We start from the raw sequence: 21285 nt of genomic DNA, 5'->3' as shown, positions 1-21285 counted from the left end.
CTAACTACTTAGGGGTAGTTTGGGACTCCACCACGATGCAGGCATATCTATCCCCTGCTCGTGTGAGTTCCATTCTCGGGGCCGTGAATGGGGTAAAATCTAGCGTTAGTGTCAGTTCTGGCAGGTCACATCAGTCAAGCTTGCATCAGCTGACTCCCAGGTGACTTGCATCTACCTATAGGAATACAACGCCTATTACGGCATCTATATATAAGCTCCTCAGTATTATCAGCAGCTATTGCATTCTCAGGAGCAAATTACCCTCCTCCATCCCCAGCTCCTCCTCTCTTCAGTCAGGATTGGCCTTATTATTTCCCCTGAATCAGACTAATTCTCGAATATGTGTACGTTAAATCATGACATTTAATGATATCTGCATGTTGGTCCTGTTCTGTTTACCCTAGGGGGTTTATTGCTGCTCTCCCTGCTCTTATCCATGCTAGGCTTCATGGATGCGCAGGGAGTTCTTGCCCAGAACAGAACCATACCGCCAATACAAACTCTATGCATTATCTATCATATTTGACGATAGTGGTCCTGACAGAAGTTAGGCCAGTCACTCACTGTAAAACAGTTTCAGAGACTGTTGGGTCTTATGGCAGCTGCGTCCAACGTGATACCTTTTGGCCTTCTGCACATGAGACCTTTACAGTGGTGGCTCAGGACCAAGGGGTTTTCTCCGAGGGGAAATCCTTTTCGCATGATCAAAGTCACGCGGCGATGCCTTCGTGCTCTGGTCATGTGGAAAAATCCTTGGTTCCTGTCCCAGGGACCTGTGTTGGGGACTTCTTGTCGTCGCATAATGCTTACGACAGATGCTTCCCTCACGGGCTGGGGGGCGATCATGAGTGGTCTCTCAGCTCAGGATCTTTGGGGGGACCATCAGCTCTCCTGGCACATAAATCGGCTGGAGATGATGGCGGTATTTCTTTCATTGAAACACTTCCTCCCAGACCTGAGGGACCATCACGTGTTGGTCCGCACGGACAACACGACGGTGGTCTCATATACAAACCATCGGGGGGTCTGCGGTCTCCCCGACTTTGCAACTTGGCCCGTCGGATCCTCCTGTGGGCCCAGGGAAAGCTCCTCTCACTGAGAGCAGCAAATATTCCTGGGCATCTAAATGTGGGAGCAGACGCCCTGTCGAGGCAGGGGCCGAGGCCCGGGGAATGGAGACTCCACACAGAGGTGGTGGAGCTCATTTGGAAAAATTTTGGTCAAGCGGAAGTAGACCTATTTGCTTCGGGAGAGACAACTCAGTGTCCACTGTGGTACTCCCTCTCGCATCCAGCACCCCTGGGTCTGGATGCCATGCTGCAGACGTGGCTGAGGCTATGTCTGTATGCATTTCCCCCGGTCGCTCTGCTCCCGGTTCTGGAAAAAGTACGCCAGGAAGGGGTCAGCCTAATATTGGTGGCCCCGTACTGGCCAACGAGGATTTGGTTTGCAAACCTAATATCTCTATTAGACGGCTCTCATAAGGAGCTTCCTCTCAGGCAGGATCTCCTGTCTCAAGCGGGCAGCACGATACTCCATCCCCGCCCAGAATTATGGAAGCTGTGGGCCTGGCCTCTGAGGGGGCAAGGCTCATAGATTCCGGTCTCCCAACCGAGGTTGTGGAGACCATTCTTCATTCCAGAGCTCCCCCGAGGAAGCTGTATACCTATAAATAGAAATTGTTTTCTACATGGTGTAGTCAACGTAATGTGGACCCTGTCCAGTCATCTATCAGCCTTGTGCTTCAGTTCCTCCAAGAGAAATTCTTGGAAGGTTTATCTCCTTCAACTTTGAAGGTTTATATAGCAGCCATTTCTGCTTATCATGTTCCTATAGGGGACTCCTCGGTGGGTCGAGACCCCCTTGTCATATGCTTCCTTCGTGGCACGCGGAGGCTGAGGCCTGTAGTGTGTACAAGAACTCCTACTTGGGACTTGGCTATAGTTTTAAAAGGTTTAGCTGAGGCTCCCTTCGAACCACTAGAAGAGGTATCGGAGAAGTTCCTTACTCTAAAAACGATATTTCTGTTGGCAATCTCGTCTCTTAAAAGAATAGGAGATTTACAAGCATTGTCGGTTGCTCCTTCGTGTCTGGAATTTGTGCCTGGTATGGTGAAGGCTTTCCTACACACTAGACCTGGCTATGTGCCAAAGGTCCCCACCAACGTCTCAGGTCCTATAGTACTTCAGGCTTTCTGTCCTCCTCCTTTTGTAAATTCGGATCAGGAGAAACGTAATCTGCTTTGCCCAGTTAGGGCTTTGGATGCATATGTCCACAGAGCTGCCCTGTGGTGGAAAACAGATCAATTGTTTGTATGTTATGGGTCCCCTAAGAAGGGGGGCCCAGCATCTAAGCAGAGGATGAGCAAGTGGGTGGTCGAGGCCATCTCACTTGCCTATGGAGTGTCTGGACAGCCATGTCCTTTAGCTGTCCGTGCTCATTCCACCAGGGGTATGGCGGCTTCTAAGGCATTAATGTCAGGAGTGTCATTGAATGATATATGTGATGCAGCTGGATGGTCATCCCAGCACACGTTCCTCGGTTCTGTCTACAAGATCACAGACAGGCACTTGGTGATACGGCGTAGTTGGGATAGCGTTCCCATAACGTCATTCGATGTAGCGTCGATAGTTCCCATGAAAGGAAACGTCTCGGGTTACTGGTGTAACCCTTGTTCCCTGAATAAGGGAACGAGACGCTACGTCACGTTGCCGTACCCCCAGCGTACCTATGAGCGTCTTGCTTCAGCCATAATCCAGAAGCTAGCGTTCTTTGTTCTGGGCATGCTTTATAGTTTCCTGATCCATGACGTCACCCGCCTCTGACGTCTCGTCTCATCATTGGTTGGATACAGAAGTGCTTCATGATGCAATCACGCAGAGTGTTCCCATAACGTCATTCGACGTAGTGTCTCATTCCCTTATTCAGGGAACAAGGGTTACACCAGTAACCCGCGACGTTTTCACAGGAAGTCTCCTATCCAGGTATTGACCACCAGGCTCAACCCTGCTTAGCTTCAGTGGGCAACCAGTCTTGGTCTACAGGGTGATATGGCTGCAATCTGAACAGTGTAATTTGTAATGTAAAGTTGAAATATTCTGTTGCCCAGAGAGAAATACAATATGTGGTGTCGGAAGAAAAAATACACAAGAGACAAGAGTTGGCGTATTTTCCCCAGATTTAATAAAATGACTTAAATGTCACACTCATCCACATACATGGGGATTGAGTGAGAGAAAGTACACAATATACACCAAGAAAGAGTAAGAAAGAGTTCTCTTGCTCACCTTTCACTTCTATGCATTATCTATGCACTTGCACAGTTCTCATTCTACCCAGAATTACTGTAAATGCTGGTGACCGTTAAGTGACTGTTACACAATATTTAGTACAATGTTGTCATGTAAACATACCCATAAATTATATTTGAATCTGTTCATTAAAATAAAACAGCTTGTAGTCACTAAAATATAATTGTAAATTGAAATCAGGAAGCCACAGAAAGAATATATTTTATTTATTAAAGTCCTTTTTTTCCCCCTTTATATATTTTTTTTCACCCTTTATATATATTTTTTTTTCCCCCTTTCCCCCTTCATTTTTCATCAGACATACTGTAACATGTTTAAAATGTTGTTGTGTTGCGGATAGCAAGGAGTTAAATAAATAAAATGCAACATAAACATTATTGTGTTGGGAACTGTTATTTCCTGCAGCATATTTCATGCTGTCTCAAAATACCACAGTTGAGTACACTTTGATGTTCTTAAGATTATATTATGTAGTACTAAAGAAGAGCTTTTAGTATATTAAGTACAAAATTAGTGCACGAAAATAGAGCAATTTAAGTATATTATAAAAATGTACTTTTTTCACCTGGGTTGGCATCCCATGATTATCAATTTCTATGAAAACTTTTATTAAATATGTTCAATTAATAATTAATTGTATTTCAGCATTTTATTTTCGTAATCCATAAAAAAAAACTTTCACACAATTGGAAGAATCCCATGATCCCTCTAAAATTCAGGCTATTTATTGGGTCGAAAATGTTGTTCACGGTGAGTTTGTGAAGTGTCTGCCTAGGGTGATAAAGAACATGAGTGGGTCTGTACCATTTCGTTTTGTTTGGGAAAAGCTGGCATAGTAAAGCGGAGTAAACTGATCAGGTAATGCATCTGATTCTGTTTGAATTCTTTAATTATTGAATAATGAAATATTTAACAATTAATAAACTTTTATGACAAAAATAAAACAACATGTAAATGATTTAGACTAATTCCTTCATTATCTATACACTTTAAAATATTTAATTAGGCTAATAGAATAGTCATTTAAGTCTGAATTGTTCTTTTGAGACTCTTGTTTGTAGTCTCAGATGCTCAGATATTGGGGTTGGGAGAGTTAAGTAGCTTCACGGTGGGGGTGCAGGACAATAGCTAAAGGTGTGAATCGTGCGTCAGCGAGGAAGACAGATACCGTCGTCCCATAACGCGTGATGAATACGATCTTTAACTAGATGGAACTAGATTAAATATTTTGACTGTTGTAATCCCAGTCTGACTTATGACCTGTAGAGCTGCCTGAATCATAATCAAGCACTGTTCACTAAAGGCCAGAGGAGAACTGGCCCCCCCGACTGATCCTGGTTGTTTTTTTTCTCCATTTTGTCACCTGATGGAGTTTGGGTTCATTGCTGCTGTCGCCTCTGGCTTGCTTAGTTGGGGACACTGATATTCAACAATGTTTTTGATCTCCCTGCATCGACACCATTGTATGAGAACTGAACTGAGCTGGACGATGACATAACTGTTTTCTTCAGAGTCGATGTATAGATGAATGAACTAAATTAACTGTGCAGCCAAAATTATTTACCAGTTATCACTGTAAAGCTGCTTTGACACAATCTTCATTGTAAAAAGCTCTATATAAATAAAGGTGACTTGACTTGACAAGGAAATTGAAATCTAACGTGTTGGCGAGAGAGACAAAAAGAAAAACTTCTGTTCTTAACTTGAACTATTTCCATTTTTTTTAAATCATACACAGCAACCTATTTGGCAAAACAAATGTAAAATATTGCAAGAATAAGATTCTGTATTCCTCATTTTACATAAATTTCACCAATAAACACCTGTAATAAACACCTGTAATAAATAAATAGGCTAGGCCTATTGTCCCAAGACTTTACCTTAAAAATAGCAATACTGTTTAGCCTAGTTCAAGCCAGGTCTCGAACTCGGATCTCGGATGTGTTGTAGCATTGACCACTACCCCCCAGGAATGAAGACTTAATGTAATGAAATAATGAAAGTATTATGGGTATAACCTCTCTACAGTGTAGGAACTGTGGACAAACCAGTCAAATGAATCATTCAGTTGATTCTTTCAAATCATAATTCCAGAAACCCAAGCTCAGAGAATCTAATTTTTGGCTCCAGTCTGTCTACAGAAAACCCCTGCTAGGTACTTTTATGACCCCCATGCTTCCTGACTGAAGGAGAGGTGGCAAACTTTTTAGCCATTTGTAGAAACCAAATGGTCACCAGAAGATAAAGTGTCTTTGATCTCCAGTTTAAAAGAGACAGAGACAATTCAGACCATGTTGTTTTTCTGAGTGACCTAACATAACAGAAAAACTCACAGAGACTGTTTTTACGACTGCATCATATTGTTCCAAACAATCTGTGTAAAATGTATCATATTCCATTTAATAGAAATTATGCCTAAACAGTATTCTCTGCCAAAGCCGGCAATTCCAGAGAAATAATGCTTATTTTATGATTTGGGGCGGAGAAAAGCCACCTTTTGAACCAAGACGATATCTGATTGGCCAGAACGCCTCTCAGAGGTGGGACAAACACCTAAGTATAAATAGTCACATCACAAGAACTAGTAACAAAAAAGTAAAATTTAAATGTCTTAAACTGTCGATCTTAAAGTTACCGCACTCTAATTAGTGTTTTCACAATAGTAGATATTCATATCCACTACAAGAGCTTATTAAGGCCCGAGCAGATGAACGCTGGATGATTCGATTGGTCGGTCGTGAACTAAATGACTGTAAATTAATTATTCCATTTGAACTGATTTTGGTCCTACAATAGTCTTTTCTAATTTATCAACACAGTTTTACTGATGATTTATAACCAACCCTAAACCCAGGATAGAGTGGTTGAGTGAATGTGGTCTGGACTGTGTGGATGAGGATCATTGTGTCTCCAGAGACGCTGTAGAAGGACAGAGTTCCTGCACTGTGATCCACATACACTCCTATTCTCCTGCATCGGATGGACTTTACAGGGAATTTAGTCACTATGTTATTGTGCCAGAATGAGTAACTGAAGGAAGAGCAGATCAAATTCCAGGACTGATCATTATATCCAAACAAACAGTCACGACCCCGTCCCTTCCTGCTGATGCTCTTATATGACACTGATATAGACACATCTCCACTCCACTCAACCTCCCAGTAACAGTGTTGATTACTTACATTCTCTCTACACAACACCTGACATATATCAAATCTGTCTAGATGATCAGGATACGACTGATCTGTGTCAGTGACAGTAATCACTCTGTTCCTCTCAGACAGACGGAGGCGTTTATTCACTGTGTTCAGATCCAGAATGAACTGATGAGAATCTGATGGAGATAAAAGACATCCGAATCAGGAATGATCAATCTTATCTTTTTATGTATCTGAACTCTTCATGTTCAATATTTCATCAGTGTCTCAGTACAGTTTACCAGATATCCTGTGCAAATCATCATTTACATGATCAACTCTAAAACTCTTCTGTCATGTTTTCTTTCTCCTTCTACAGGAAGAACATGAACACACTCAGTGAGTTTTTCTGCTTGTTTTCTTAGTGACTTACATTGTAGGAAGTCGTTCCTGGTCCTGGGAACAATGTTGGGGAAAGTGCCTGGAAATCAACAGACATAAAGAGTGTGATTATCATGTCAAGGGAAAATGTTCCCTGCATCCGTTTCTAAGACAATTCTAATTGGATGATCTACAAGGGATGGGCAATTTCGGTCCTGAAGGGCCACTGTCCGGCAGGGTTTAGATCCAACCATGATAAAACTCACCTGTCTGCAGCTTTCTAGTAATCCTAAGAAGTTGATTAGCTTGTTCAGGTGTTTGATTAGGGTTGGAGCTAAACTCTGCAGGACAGTTGCCCATGCCTGATCTACATGATATGAGATGATGGAGGATCATTTCTGAGAGCAGATGAATCTCCAGGACTTTACCTCTGTCAGAGATCTTCTTGAGCTCCTCTTTGCAGAAATCCTCCAGTTTGTCTCTCAGCTGACGGACAGATTCTCTCACGCCATCAAAAGAGGAGAGAGAACTGAAGGGATCGTCATTTACATCTGTAGATTCAGGAGGAGCTGAGAGAGACTGGAAACTCTACAGAAAACAGAAATCAAAGTTCATCACCTCCACACTTCAGACAATAACCTGCACTGCTGTCAGATTTGAGCAGCTCTTGTTGATCTTTAGTAACTCTCCTCAATGCAGCACTTTCACAGAATCAGCTTCATTCTTCTCATATTCATTATATCTTGTTAGAGCTGTAAGTTCTAGTGTTTGACACTTACACTATATGTGAATTTTCTAGAAAACACCTGATGATCAAACATCTGAAAGTAACATAAATGTAACAGATTAATGTTGACATTCAGGGCCGTTTCGAGGCACAGGTGAACTAGGCGTTTGTCTAGTGTCCCACCAGCTGGAGGGGGCGCCAGTGAGTGCCTCAATGCCCGTTACCATGGTAACATAAATAAGCTGCGCTTGATTCAAACATTTACCACAGGCTAAGAACATTTAAGATCAATATTAGCTTAAAAAAAGACATGTTTTTTTAAAACATATTAGAAATATTAACATGAATCCAAATATTTTGTGTGTTTTGAAATGATATATTTAAAAAATAAAGGACAGCAACAGCAAAATTACACAAATGTTTGGTTGGTTACGACCACATTTTTAAATTTGCTAAATTCATATTTTCATGACAAAAAGGCATTAATATGTAATATTTTTGTTTTCATTCATTTAATTTAGAATGTGAAGTAGTATTACTAAACAATTTAACATATGCTCGGAGTTGGGATAATTTAATTTTCAATAAAACAATTTAAGTGTTAAAAGAAAAACAATTATAGAAATAGATATAAATTTTATCAGCTTTAAAGATCATCTGATGCAACTTTAGTGAACATTACTCAAAATTTGCAATTTGTACTGAACTGCATTTGTAAGTGTGTCTCTGTCAAAAGATGATCAGATAAGAGTCTGACTGATGATTATATAATAACCGAACACACAGATCAACACTTCAGTCAACGGCTCATTCTGCTCTCATGAAATGTTTCTCTGTGAGTCTCTAGCTCAAGTCCACTATGATCCTGTTCTTCTAGATCTCTGTTACCTGCAGGAAATGGATGTGATCCTGTGTGTGTGAAAGCTGCTCCAGCTCAGCGTCTCTCCTCCTCAGATCATTGATCTCCTGCTCCAGTCGCTCCAGTCGTCCTTCAGTTCGACTCACTGCAGTATTTTCCTGATCTCTTCTCTCAATGGAGCGGATGAGCTCAGTGAAGATCCTTTCACTGTCCTCCACTGCTGTCTGTGCAGAGCGCTGTTAGGACACACATCACAATCACACAGTGGCTTCAGTGAGTCCTGACTGAGACTTCTCAAACTTCTCTTCTTCTCCAGATTCACCTTATGAGACTCCACAGCCTCTCTCAGCAGCTGAAGATCTTTCTCTCTCTGCTGGATCCTCTGCTGGAATGACCTCTGTGTCTTCTTCAGCTGCTTCTGCAGCACAAACCAATAACAGAGATGTCAATTTATACAGCTGTCACTATATCATCATGTGAAGAGATTTGTAAAAAGGTTTGCGTTGATAAATGTTTACGGTGCATTTCACCATATTTTCTGTTAAGTACAATATGGAGCACAGATACACTCAGCAGTACATAAGTCCAGCAGCTACTGTTCACTTCTGCTGAAGCCTGCAGTGTGAATGATGTTATCTGATCATATAGGTGCCAGTATAAATAATATCAACATTATTTCATCAGTGTCTAGTTTACAAACCTGATTCCAAAAAAGTTGAGACACTGTACAAATTGTGAATAAAAACAGAATGCAATGATGTGGAAGTTTCAAATTTCAATATTTTATTCAGAATACAACATAGATGACATATCACATGTTTAAACTGAGAAAATGTATTATTTTAAGGGAAAAATAAGTTGATTTTAAATTTAAGGACATCAACACAAAAGTTGGGACAAGGCCATGTTTACCACTGTGTGGCATCCCCTCTTCTTTTTATAACAGTCTGCAAATATCTGGGGACTGAGGAGACAAGTTGCTCAAGTTTAGGAATAGGAATCTTGTCCCATTCTTGTCTAATACAGGCTTCTAGTTGCTCAACTGTCTTAGGTCTTCTTTGTCACATCTTCCTCTTTATGATGCGCCAAATGTTTTCTATGGGTGAAAGATCTGGACTGCAGGCTGGCCATTTCAGTACCCGGATCCTTCTTCTACGCAGCCATGATGTTGTAATTGATGCAGTATGTGGTCTGGCATTGTCATGTTGGAAAATGCAAGGTCTTCCCTGAAAGAGATGACGTCTGGATGGGAGCATATGTTGTTCTAGGACTTGGATATACCTTTCAGCATTGATGGTGCCTTTCCAGATGTGTAAGCTGCCCATGCCACACGCACCTATGCAGCCCCATACCATCAGAGATGCAGGCTTCTGAACTGAGCGCTGATAACAACTTGGGTTGTCCTTGTCCTCTTTAGTCCAGATGACATGGCGTCCCAGTTTTCCAAAAAGAACTTCAAATTTTGATTCGTCTGACCACAGAACAGTTTTCCACTTTGCCACAGTCCATTTTAAATGAGCCTTGTCCCAGAGAAAACGCCTGCACTTCTGGATCATGTTTAGATATGGCTTCTTTTTTGACCTATAGAGTTTTAGCCGGCAACGGCGAATGGCACAGTGGATTGTGTTCACGACAATTTTTTCTGGAAGTATTCTGAGCCCATGTTGTGATTTCCATTACAGTAGCATTCCTGTATGTGATGCAGGAGCTGACAGCTATACTTTCCCAGGCCGTTGAGAGAGTCGTGCTTGAATGGAGTCCTCCACCGTGTCCTGAACCCTCGAGGCATGACCGTGCTAGTTTTTCAGCACCCCGCCCCAGTTCCATTCTTTCCAGAAGTGCACAAAGAGTTTACCAGATCATGGGCGGCACTTTTTTCTGCCCAAATCTGGTCTGGTGCCTTGCCTCTTCCGCCCTCACTACTCTCAATGGCAAGGCGGTCAATGGGTACATGGAGATCCCCCCAGTGGAGCGGTCTGTTGCAATTCAGCGGTGTCCAAAGTCCGCTACTTCCTCGTGGGGTAATCCACGTCCCCTCTCCCGGGCCTGTATGTTCTTATCCTCACTTGGGGCCAAGGCTTTCAGAGATTGTGGTGAGGCTGCCTCTGGCCTGCATGCCATGATGGTGCTGCGGGTCTACCAGGCTAAAGTGCTAAATGAACTGCACGAGGGTAGTTCTGACCCAGGTGTTTTGCAGGAACTGCGCACAGCAGCAGACCTCGTCCTACATGCAATGAAAGCAGTTTGTTCAATAACAGTGGTTATGAGAAGATCTTTTTCAATGGTAAAGTTATTAACAACTTAATAATGACAGTTCAAAAGTTGCTATTTTTTCCGGCTGCTATGCAGTCACTGATTCCAAAAAGTGCACACATGTCATTATAGTCAGGAGCATGAAATATTGTTGACAATAGCGATGACATACACTTTCAACAATTGCTGAGAGAATTAATTCTTCCCAAGTCAATAGTCAAGTGCCCATCTAAAGTGAACACTGAACAGACTTAACAACCTTTGTACATGTACCAAAGAAATAAAGCCAAACTGGTTTGTAATAAGTGATTATGGTGATGCTATATTCAGAGTTGTTTAATACATCTGAGATGATTTGACAGATGCCAGATCCTTCTAACCATGATAATTAATCTCTGGATAATTTGGTTCTTCAAATGAATTTACAGATTTGATTAAAATATCTGGATTAAGTTGTTTGAGATTACTGCATACTCTCGTGATTATTGGAAAGGGCAGATATATCGATACTCGGACCCATGATCAGCAATGGAGCAATTAGCTGGTGGCTACATGAGTTTTTAATTATTTCCATTATTTCTTGATTTCTATTTGTTCAGACTTTATTTTTATTTCAATGTTGTAATTAGCAATTTATTTAATTTTACCTGTGCAGCAGATTTATGTGACAGCATTAAAGTTTGACAGCACAGCAATCAGCATTTTTTCACTGTATTATTTGATTGTATTATAAAGTTTAAATCATTCTATGTATAATATTTCATTTACATTATAGCATTTCCAGGGCCGTTTCTAGACATCTGGAGGCCCCCCGAGCCACACCCCTCCTAAAAAAAGCACTTGAAACAAATATGATTCCTAACATTTTTATTAAACATATGTTATTAAATTGTGTATATTTTAAAGTCCCTGTGAACCGGAAGTTGCAAACGACTTTTCTCCAGTGTTGTGTCGTATTTCCAACTGAAACAGAATATTGAATAGAGGGCAGAGTTTTACTTTAGCGCTCCTCCTCTCTTGGAGGGGAGTGGTTTACGCGTTTTCAGCCCAAGCCGTCAAACTGACATCAACAATTTTTTCCGGTGTTTTAACTTGCATGGATTAATTATTCACCACAAGACTAGTAATATGCACTAACAAAGTAAATAGGGTCAATTTTGATTTCATACCGACTTATTATTTAAATATTATACTTAAATATTTTTTATAAAACTTTAAGGTAATTCTTATTTGTTTGTTAAGGGTGCTATTTTGTTCAAGCAATTTGCTCAATAATTTATTTACAGTAACACATCCACCCACTGTGTAGGATAATGAACAGTTTCGCCTACTATATACAGTAAAATGAAAAAAAGAAGAAAAAAAAAAAAGATACATCATGGACACTTGTGGACAATTCCCCCCCCAGATGGACACTTCCCCGACAGTAAATTAATATCAGTGCCTCAATTGTTTTTTGGACAGGATTTCCCCCTCCAATTGAAAAATTACAGACTATATCATCATAATGGATTACAGTGCGATACTTCAAATATGCACAATATACACAAATCAACTGCTAAAAAAAAAAGCAAAAGAGAAACTACTAAGCAGATATAGGATTAATATGTGTAATTATTTTTCAGTTAGAGCAGTAATGTACACATCATCAGAATTTAGGAGATACAGAGAGATTATGAACTTTTTGGAAACATTCAAATGCTCTAGTTTTAGTGCATGCCCCGGGTATACTTCACTTTCCGTAATTCATTTTCAAAAGAAATGAAGACAATGGTCTAAAAGTACAAGTATATTGCTGAACGAGTGTTTAATAATGATAAATTATTATTGCATTCTGTTGATGTACAACAGTACTGAGGTGCAAATAGTATGTATCTGCCAGTATAAATTATAAATAGCATCTAATTACTATTTACACTTATTGCAAAGAACTGCTACTTTTAGCCTACATGGTAAATAAAACATCATTTGCAAAAAAAACCCACTGTAGCTCAGTGGTTAGAGCATGGCACTAGCAATGCCAAGGTCATGGGTTCGATCCCAGGGACTGCACATACTCAGATACAAATGTATAGTAAAATGCAATGTAAGTCGCTTTGGATAAAAGCGTCTGCCAAATGCATAAATGAAAATATACAGGTCCTAATGGTCTGCTGTTGGTTCTTACCTAATCCTGGTTTATCAAAGTTAGTTCAGAAGGGTCTCCACTTTCTGTACAGAAAGAGTAATTATTTCAGCAAAATAAAGCTTTATGTACAACCTTTAGACTGAAGACTACATCAAGATTTTAGCTAGGTGTTTCCTATTATAATCCTGTTTTAAATGTTTAACATAAAAAAACAGGTCAGATATTCACTTACTAGTTCTGAATCATCCTCAGTTACTTGTTGTGGTTTGACACCTACAATATAAAAAGTAATAACAATGCTAATGCTTGGAATATTAACATTAAAATGAGTACTTTTATTATTTTATTACTTTAGTTCTTACGTTTGTTAGAGGGCTGTGCTTTATGTTTTCTGTATATGAAGTATGCTATTAATGCCACCAAAACGGCAACAAGAACTGGAACTGTGACTCCAACTATAAGTTTAACTGAAGTCACTTTCTCGCATTCAGCATCAGAAGATGATGTTCCTGCTTTTATTTCTGTAAGTCCCTTAATCTCACATCTGAAAATGTGTAACTCAAGAACATTAGAATGTCCAGTCTGATAATCTTTAATTAATATTTTGTAAATCTGTGGGTCACTACTCACTTTGAATGTGGTTGGCAGTCCATCAGAGAGCCATTTGAATAAGTGCCATCTGTGCAGTTAGCACATACAGTATCAGTAAATGCTGTTCCTGTAAAAATATTGAGAGAGTGAATGAGATATAACAAAAATAATACTAATGTTGGTTTTTAAAGGATACTTTTCCTGATAAATTTACTCATCCAAGATGTTCATGTCTTTCTTTCGTCAGTCGAAAAGAAATGAAGGTTTTTGAGGAGAACATTCCAGGATTTTTCTCCTCATAGTGGATTTCAAAGGCTACCAACAGGATGAAGGTCCAGTGCAGTTTCAGTGGAGCTTCAAAGAGCTTTAAACGATACCAGACGAGGAATAAGAGTCTTATCTAGTGAAACCATCGGTCATTTACGAAATAAATACAACCGTTTATGCTTTATAAACAAAATATCATCTTGAACGTACTTTCCGTTTCCACATTCTTCATAACGCTTACACTGTGTGTTCTACATAGGCATGTGGCGGTATCAAATTTTCATGTTGCGATTAATTGCTGAAGCTGTTATCACGGTATACGGTATTATCACGATATTGAAATAAGTTGAAAAAAAAGTGTTGTCAGTATAACAGGTTTAAGAACTCTTTTTCTTTTTGTAATAACAAAAATGACTCTGAATAAATATAAATATAAAGTCAATTTTTCAAACAGATTAAAGTGCAAAAGAGGCTATAAAGAACAACAGGAAACACTTTACAATAAGATCTCATTATTTAATGCATTAACTAAGATTGAGCAATAGCTACATTTGTTACAGAAAGTATCATTTTTTGTTAATGTTAGTTAAGAAACACAACTGATCATTGTTAGTTTTATCTTAGGACCATTAAATAAGTTCTTTTGATTTTAGTAATGTTATTAAACAGTAACTAAGAAATTAGCATTAACTAAGAATAATTCATGGTTTTTAAGTATTTTTCATTGTCAGTTTGGTAATAATGAATTAACATGTTAACTAATGAAGCCGCATGTCTTTTATGAACAATAACAAATAATCACAACATTTCTAATCATTAAGGCATGTTGTAGTCCAGATTAAAATATATGTTTGAGGCATTTTAAAAACTTCACCAGCGCAGTTGCTTTGTTTGCGGGGTTTCCGGGGTAACCGCTGCATTTCTGCTGTTCCATCAGCGCCCTCTGCTGTCAGAGAGTGAACGCGCACTTAAATTCAGCGCGTCTCCTTCACTCGTTCAGTCATGTGTTTCTTTGTTGGGCTTGTTTACATCTGAGCGCGTGTTCTTTTGACGCAGAATACAGCGGTGTTGTGCATTTTATACGGTTGATTGAGAAAGTATTCTTAAATGCATTATAAACATTTTAATAATTGGTAATAAATTATTATTTACGGTATTTTGAAACGCCCACGATAACAATATCGTGCATATTCATTATCGCAATATATCGCATTACCGAATATCTAGTCCTACGCCTTCCCTATTCTACTTACGGAAAAAACTAAACTGCCGCCGCGTTCCTTCCGTAAGTAGAATAGGGAAGAATGCGGAAGTGGAAAGTACGTTCAAGGCGATATTTTGTATTTTTTTCGTAAATGACTGATCGTTTCTCTAGATAAGACTCTTATTCCTCGTCTGGTATCGTTTAAAGCCCTTTGAAGCTGCACTGAAACTGTAATTTTGACCTTCGACCGTATGGAGTCCACTGAAGTCCACTATATGGAGAAAAATCCTGGAATGTTTTCCTCAAAAACCTTCATTTCTTTTCGACTGACGAAAGAAAGACATGAACATCTTGGATGACATTAGGGGGAGTAAATTATCAGGAAAAGTGTATTTAAAAGTGGACTAATCCTTTAATTACTGCGGTTATCAAAAATACAGATTACCTCAGTAATTTATTTAGAATTATTCAATACAGAAAAAAAGCTTGTACGAAATATTATATAATTAAAGTACAAAAAACTATTATTTGCATTAGTTTAAAAAAAAAAAAAAAATCTACAATTGAGTATATACACACACTCACCTTTTTGTTTAATATATTGTCCAGGTTTACATTTAGCATGTTCCACCGCTGATTTACAGTTGCCTTTATTTAGTTCGATGCAATGGAATCCTTCCTGTGGCTCACAAATTGTGTCAGCAGAGCGTGTGCAGGCCTTCCTCACCCTTAATCCTTGGACTGTGGGCACAAAAACAAAGCACCTAATCATATCTGAAGTGTAATGCACTAGACAGCACTTCATTATTACAGTTTTACATCTCTTTATCTCAAGTTAATGCGCTTAACACTGGGCACACACCTGCAGCACACACAGTGCAGGAGAAACATGTTATGAGTCCATTGGGTTCATCTGTGTAAGTTGATGCAGGACATGGAATACAAGATGTACTGGTATCTACAGTGCAATGCCAATAAACACGGTTTCCTAAAAAAAAAAAAAAAAAAAGTAAAATGTGTCTGATCAGCTGAATTCTAATAATATAAATGTGTGCCCAGGTGAAAAAGAATTCTATTAAAAATATACTTTAATAAAGTGTACTAAGTATATTTTCTACATTTTGTACTATTTTCGTCAAATCCAAGTATAGTTAAGTGTATTCAATTATGTATTAACTTCAACTTAACATATATTTAACTACACTTCTAGTGTAAATTGTATACTAAAATGGAACAACTTTTTTTAAACTTCAAGTGCACTAAAATACACTAATGAAAATCAAGATTCATGAGCAATTAAGCACACTTAGAGTACAATTGCATTGTATTTCCATTCTAATGGAAATACACTTAAAAAGGCATTGCAGTGCAAATTATAGTTGTGTTTAAGTACATTTTGTGCATACTGCTATCATACTTATAATTACTATAAACAGTTAATTTAGTATGCCTCTGTAACATTTCAAGTGATCTACAAATGCACTTCCTAACTATATTTAGTGCTTTTAAAGTGTCCCACTATGACAATAATAATGTTTTTGAAGTGAAGTTCAATTACAACCTAAACATCATAGACACATACTTTCAGTGCAATGTTATTATAGTGTAAGGTAGAAACAAATTGAAAGTACATTTCATTTGTAATTTTATCCCCATTTTGTTATACTTAAGCATGAATGTTGGTATTACACTACAAGTGTATTACAATAAAATTCAGTTCAAGTACATTAAATCAACAGATTACAAATTGCATTTCAGAAAAGGATCTTTATTATTAACACAAAAGTAACACACAAAAGCAGATATTGGCAAAAGGAAGAACTTTGAACAGTCGACTTTCTCTGAAATGCCGGGAACAGAACAATGGCAAACAACTTACTACACATGCATATCTACAGGTGCTGGTCATATAATTAGAATATCGTGAAAAAGTTCATTTTTTCATTGTAAATTATTTTAAAAAATGAAACTTTCATTTATACTAGATTCCCTACATGTAAAGTAAAACATTTCAAAAGTTTTTTTTTTTAATTTGTTGATTAGAGCGTACAGCTCATGAAAGTCCAAAATCCAGTATCTCAAAATATTAGAATATTTACATTTGAGTTTCATTAAATGACCATCCCTACAGTATAAATTCTGGGTATCTCTTGTTCTTTGTAACCACACTAATGGGGAAGACTGCTGACTTGGCAATGGTCCAGGAGACAATCATTGACACCCTCCAGAGAGAGTAAGTCACAGATGGTCATTACTGAATGTGGTGGCTGTTTACAGAGTGATGTATCAAAGCATATTAAATGCAAAGTTGACTAGAAGGAAAAAATTGGGTAAGCAAAGGTGCACAAGCAACAGGGATGACCGCAAGCTTGAGAATACTGTCAAGTAAAGCCGATTCAGACACTTGGGAGAGCTTCACAATGAGTCGAATGAAGCCGGAGTCAGCGCATCAAGAGTCACCACACTCAGACATCTGCAGGAAAAGGACTACCAAGCCACTTCTGAAACAGAAACAACGTCAGAAGCATCTTACCTGGGCTAAGGAGAAAAAGAACTGGACAGTGAACAGTGGTCGAAAGTCCTCTTTTCAGATAAAATTAAATTTTGCATTTCATGTTGAAATCATGGTCCCAGAGTCTGAAGGAAGACTGGAGAGGCACAGAATCCAAGCTGCTTGAAGTCTAGTGGGAATTTTCTGAAGTTAGTAATGATTTGGGGGGGCCGTGACGTCTTCTGGTGTTGGTCCATTGTGTTTTATCAAGTGCAAAGTCAATGCAGCCATCTTCCAGGAGATTTTGGAGCACTTTATGCTTCCATCTGCTGATAAGCTTTATGGAGATGCTGATTTCCTTTTCCAGCAGGACTTTAGCACCTGCTAACAGTGCAACAACCACTTCCAAGTGGTTTGCTGACCATGATATTACTGTGTTTTATTGGCCAGCCAACATGCCTGACCTGAATCTATGGGATATTTTTAATAGAAAGATGAGAAACAGTCGATCCAACAATATACAGATGATCTGAAGGCTCAATAGTGCCTCAGCAGTGCCACAGGCTGATCACTTCCATGCCACACTTCACTGATGCTGTAATTTGTGCTAGGAGCAAGTCATTTGCTGAAATATGTGCTGCCGACCAAGTATTGAGTGTACAAATGAACATACTTTAAAGAACTTGAACTTTTCTGTTTTGAAAATCCATTTTTTGATTGATCTTAGGAAATATTCTAATATTTTGAGATACTGGATTTTGGACTTTCATGAGCTGTACTCTCTAATCATCAAAATTAAAAAAAAAAAAAAAAACTTTTGAAATGTTTTACTTTACATGTAGGGAATCTAGAATATATGAAAGTTTCACTTTTAAAAATAATTTACAATAAAAAAAATGAACTTTTTCACGATATTCTAATTATATGACCAGCACCTGTAGCTCGGACTTGAGTTACTAGAGGCCTTGTAGCTCTCATTGTTGCACTTCCTCCGTAGAAGGGCCCGGATCTCTGCCACCTCGGTGTTGGGGAATCGCTCCCTCACTGCATCTGTGAAAACAGGAAAGAGACATGGGGATGAATTAAAACAGGATAGACAATGTATAACATTGAAATACAATCATTGATTATAATGGATTTGTCAATCAATCATGACAATGGATTTGGATTCATAACTATGACATTACTGTACCTAAAATTGCGTTGGTTTTTTCTGGCTCAAGCTGCTCCTTCAGCTTGCCTTTTTTTCCTTTCCCTGTGAGGGTTGCCTATAAACGCAACATGTCACTTGTGGTCACAGTATTGGTACCTGCGCCAATTTGCCAGAGGCCTTGTAGTTATATCCGTACCAGGGCTGGGATGAACAAAGTTTCACGTGGAGCATTCTGAGATATTTTTTTTGCTGAATTACCGCGGAGTGCGAGTTGTGCTAAAAAATAAACTGCCGGGATAATCACACAGCGCTTGCCGTAGGCTACACGTCCAATAATGACATGTCCGATTCGTGAACTAATGACTCATTTGAACTGATTCACTTAAATGAATAGTTAAAACAACTGATCTGTCCAACACTGAACTCATGAGACGTCTGAATCGGTGTATAACAAATCGGTACACTTTACAATAATGTTCCATTTATTAAATTCTAGTTACCTACATTAGTATTTTTTTTAAGAAAAAGGTGAGTGGCAGAGTGTACTACTATACGTTGTTGTTATTTTTATGTGAATGAAGAATTAAAAGATGCACTTTTTTTCAGTAAGCTTAAAGCTATGTGTTTTCAACAAATGTTAAATTCTGTTGGTTCAGGAAGGACACCATGACAGGCTGCTGGCTCCCACTGTCGCTGTTAATTTTTATTTATTTTTTGTTTGTTGGAAAAGCACTTAAATAGCCTAAAGCCCTCAAGTTTACATTGGTTACTGTATTCTTTCAATTGCTCTAAACAAGTATTTTGGGTGACCTTTTTTTTATTGAATGACATCAATTTGTTATTTTCATCTGAAAGAAGAATTACAAGATGCACTTTTTTATTAGTAAGCTAGGCCTATGTGTTTAAGGCTTCAAGGTTTTATCGAACGCTACCTCTGACTAAGAATGCATTACTTTGCACTTGTATAGTCTTTTATTTTGGACTTTTTACAAATTGGTAATAGTCAATTAATGGGGAGATTATCGATAATCGAATCAAACCGAAATAGAAACGGACTGAAAAAAACAAAAACAAAAAAGAGCCGTTAGATTAATCGATGCACCGAAAAATAATCGCTAAATTAATCGTAAAAAAAATTATCGTTTATCCCAGCCCTAATCCAACCCACTGTCACTTTTACCATATTGCTTAATCAGTGAAATTCAAACAAGAAGTATTAACAGTAGTCAATGACGGCAAAAATGGCAGAGTTAAGTGGATTTTCAAATTTGTAATCTGGGAAGTCAGGTCTGTATTCCAAGACATAACGTGAACATGCATGTTCTTCAAATTAAAGGGTTAGTTCACCCAAATAGCAAAATTATGTCATTAATAACTTACCCTCATGTTGTTCCAAACCCGTAAGACCTCCGTTTATCTTTGGAACAAAGTTTATTTTAGATTTAGTCCGAGAGCTCTCTGTGTGTCCAGAAAGGTAAGAAAAACATCATCAAAGTAGTCCATGTGACATCAGAGGGTCAGTTAGAATTTTTTGAAGCATCAAAAATACATTTTGGTCCAAAAATAGCAAAAACTACGACTTTATTCAGCATTGTCTTCTTTTCCGTGTCTGTTGTGAGAGAGAGTTCAAAACAAAGCAGTTTGTGATAACCGGTTCGCGAACGAATCATTCGATGTAACCGGATCTTTTTGAACCAGTTCACCAAATCGAACTGAATCGTTTTAAACGGTTCGCGTCTCCAATACGCATTAATCCACAAATGACTTAGGCGGTTAACTTTTTTAATGTGGCTGACACTCCCTCTGAATTCAAACAAACCAATATCCCCGAGTAATTCATGTACTCAAACAGTACACTGACTGAACTGCTGTGAAGAGAGAACTGAAGATGAACACCGAGCCGAGCCAGATAACGAACAACAGACTGACTGATTACACTACAGATGAAGTGAAATCAGTGTACACTTTAATAAATTATACTTTGTATTAAAAATAAGCGTACTTACTAAAAGTACACTAAATTACCACTATACATTTTTGTATTTTAACATATTTTATGAGAGTACTCTGATATGCCACTAAAAATACACTTATTTTAGAGTGTACTGTATAAAGTGTACAGAAGTCACACTTCTAATGAAGTGAGAACATAGTACACTTTAAAAAAGTATACTAACAATTAATTTTAAAAAAATATATACTTCCCATAAGTACACTGAATTGCCACTCTAAGTATGTCAAATTTAATACACTTAAAAAAAATAAACTTCAATACAATTTAAAATACATTTACAACAAAGTACACTTTCAAAAAGTACATTTAAAAAATAATTTGATTACTGATAAATTAGTATACTTACTGTTTGGACTATTAAGTTGAACTTAATTACATCTTTTTCGAAGTATACTTTTAAAAAGTACAAACCAAATACTCTTTAAATAAAGTACAACAAGTAGAAGTATACTTGTTTTATAATTCATGTACTTCATTCATATTTCAAATACACTAAAGTATACTACTTTTTTACCTGGGTGGATATAGCCAAAAACATTTAGACAGATATGACATGGCCAAAACAGCTGCTGCTGCTTCTTCTTTACTTTTTTACTGAATCAATAGTTTAAATGAGTTAATTTTGTAATACAGTTTTGAAAACAGTGCATCTTTGGGCTTCTAGCCTTTAATGCATACTTGGACTTTCATTTTTTTAAGTTTAACTCTTTAGGATCCACAAATTCCTACTATGTTATATTGGTTAACAACATTACTTAAAGGGTTAGTT

General features: G+C 38.1%; 2 protein-coding genes across 5 annotated transcripts in view; both read right to left on the bottom strand.

Moving 5' to 3' along the window:
- Positions 1-4127: 4127 nt before the first annotated feature.
- The window catches only part of LOC125246293 (tripartite motif-containing protein 16-like), a 45621-nt gene continuing 28463 nt past the window's right edge, over positions 4128-21285 (bottom strand). The window contains exons 5-6 of the mRNA XM_048157240.1: positions 6882-6929; positions 4128-6645 (exon numbers count right to left, since the gene is read on the bottom strand). Coding sequence (XP_048013197.1) covers positions 6122-6645; positions 6882-6929 — 572 coding nt within the window. The 3' untranslated portion in view covers positions 4128-6121. The remainder of the gene's footprint in view (positions 6646-6881; positions 6930-21285) is intronic.
- LOC125246338 (tumor necrosis factor receptor superfamily member 14-like) lies at positions 7381-19954 on the bottom strand. Of its 4 annotated transcripts, XR_007179812.1 has the most exons (12): positions 19883-19940; positions 18542-18617; positions 18285-18399; positions 15721-15846; positions 15444-15599; positions 13427-13514; positions 13159-13340; positions 13029-13069; positions 12836-12879; positions 8738-8833; positions 8445-8651; positions 7381-7417 (listed from the first exon to the last, which is right to left on the bottom strand). XR_007179812.1 is itself a non-coding variant. In XM_048157304.1 (9 exons), the coding sequence occupies exons 2-8, from the start codon at positions 18325-18327 to the stop codon at positions 12856-12858; spliced, it is 660 nt and encodes a 219-aa protein (XP_048013261.1). In that variant the 5' UTR covers positions 18328-18399; positions 18542-19954; the 3' UTR covers positions 10002-10639; positions 12836-12855. The 4 variants fall into 4 exon arrangements, 1 of the variants encoding a protein (XP_048013261.1); XR_007179811.1 differs by having other exon boundaries at positions 18542-19954; XR_007179813.1 differs by lacking the exon at positions 18542-18617 and having other exon boundaries at positions 19883-19942.

Source organism: Megalobrama amblycephala, linkage group LG14 (genome assembly GCF_018812025.1).
Source record: "Megalobrama amblycephala isolate DHTTF-2021 linkage group LG14, ASM1881202v1, whole genome shotgun sequence".
NCBI lineage: Eukaryota > Metazoa > Chordata > Actinopteri > Cypriniformes > Xenocyprididae > Megalobrama > Megalobrama amblycephala.
This window is presented reverse-complemented; position numbering and strand designations above follow the sequence as displayed.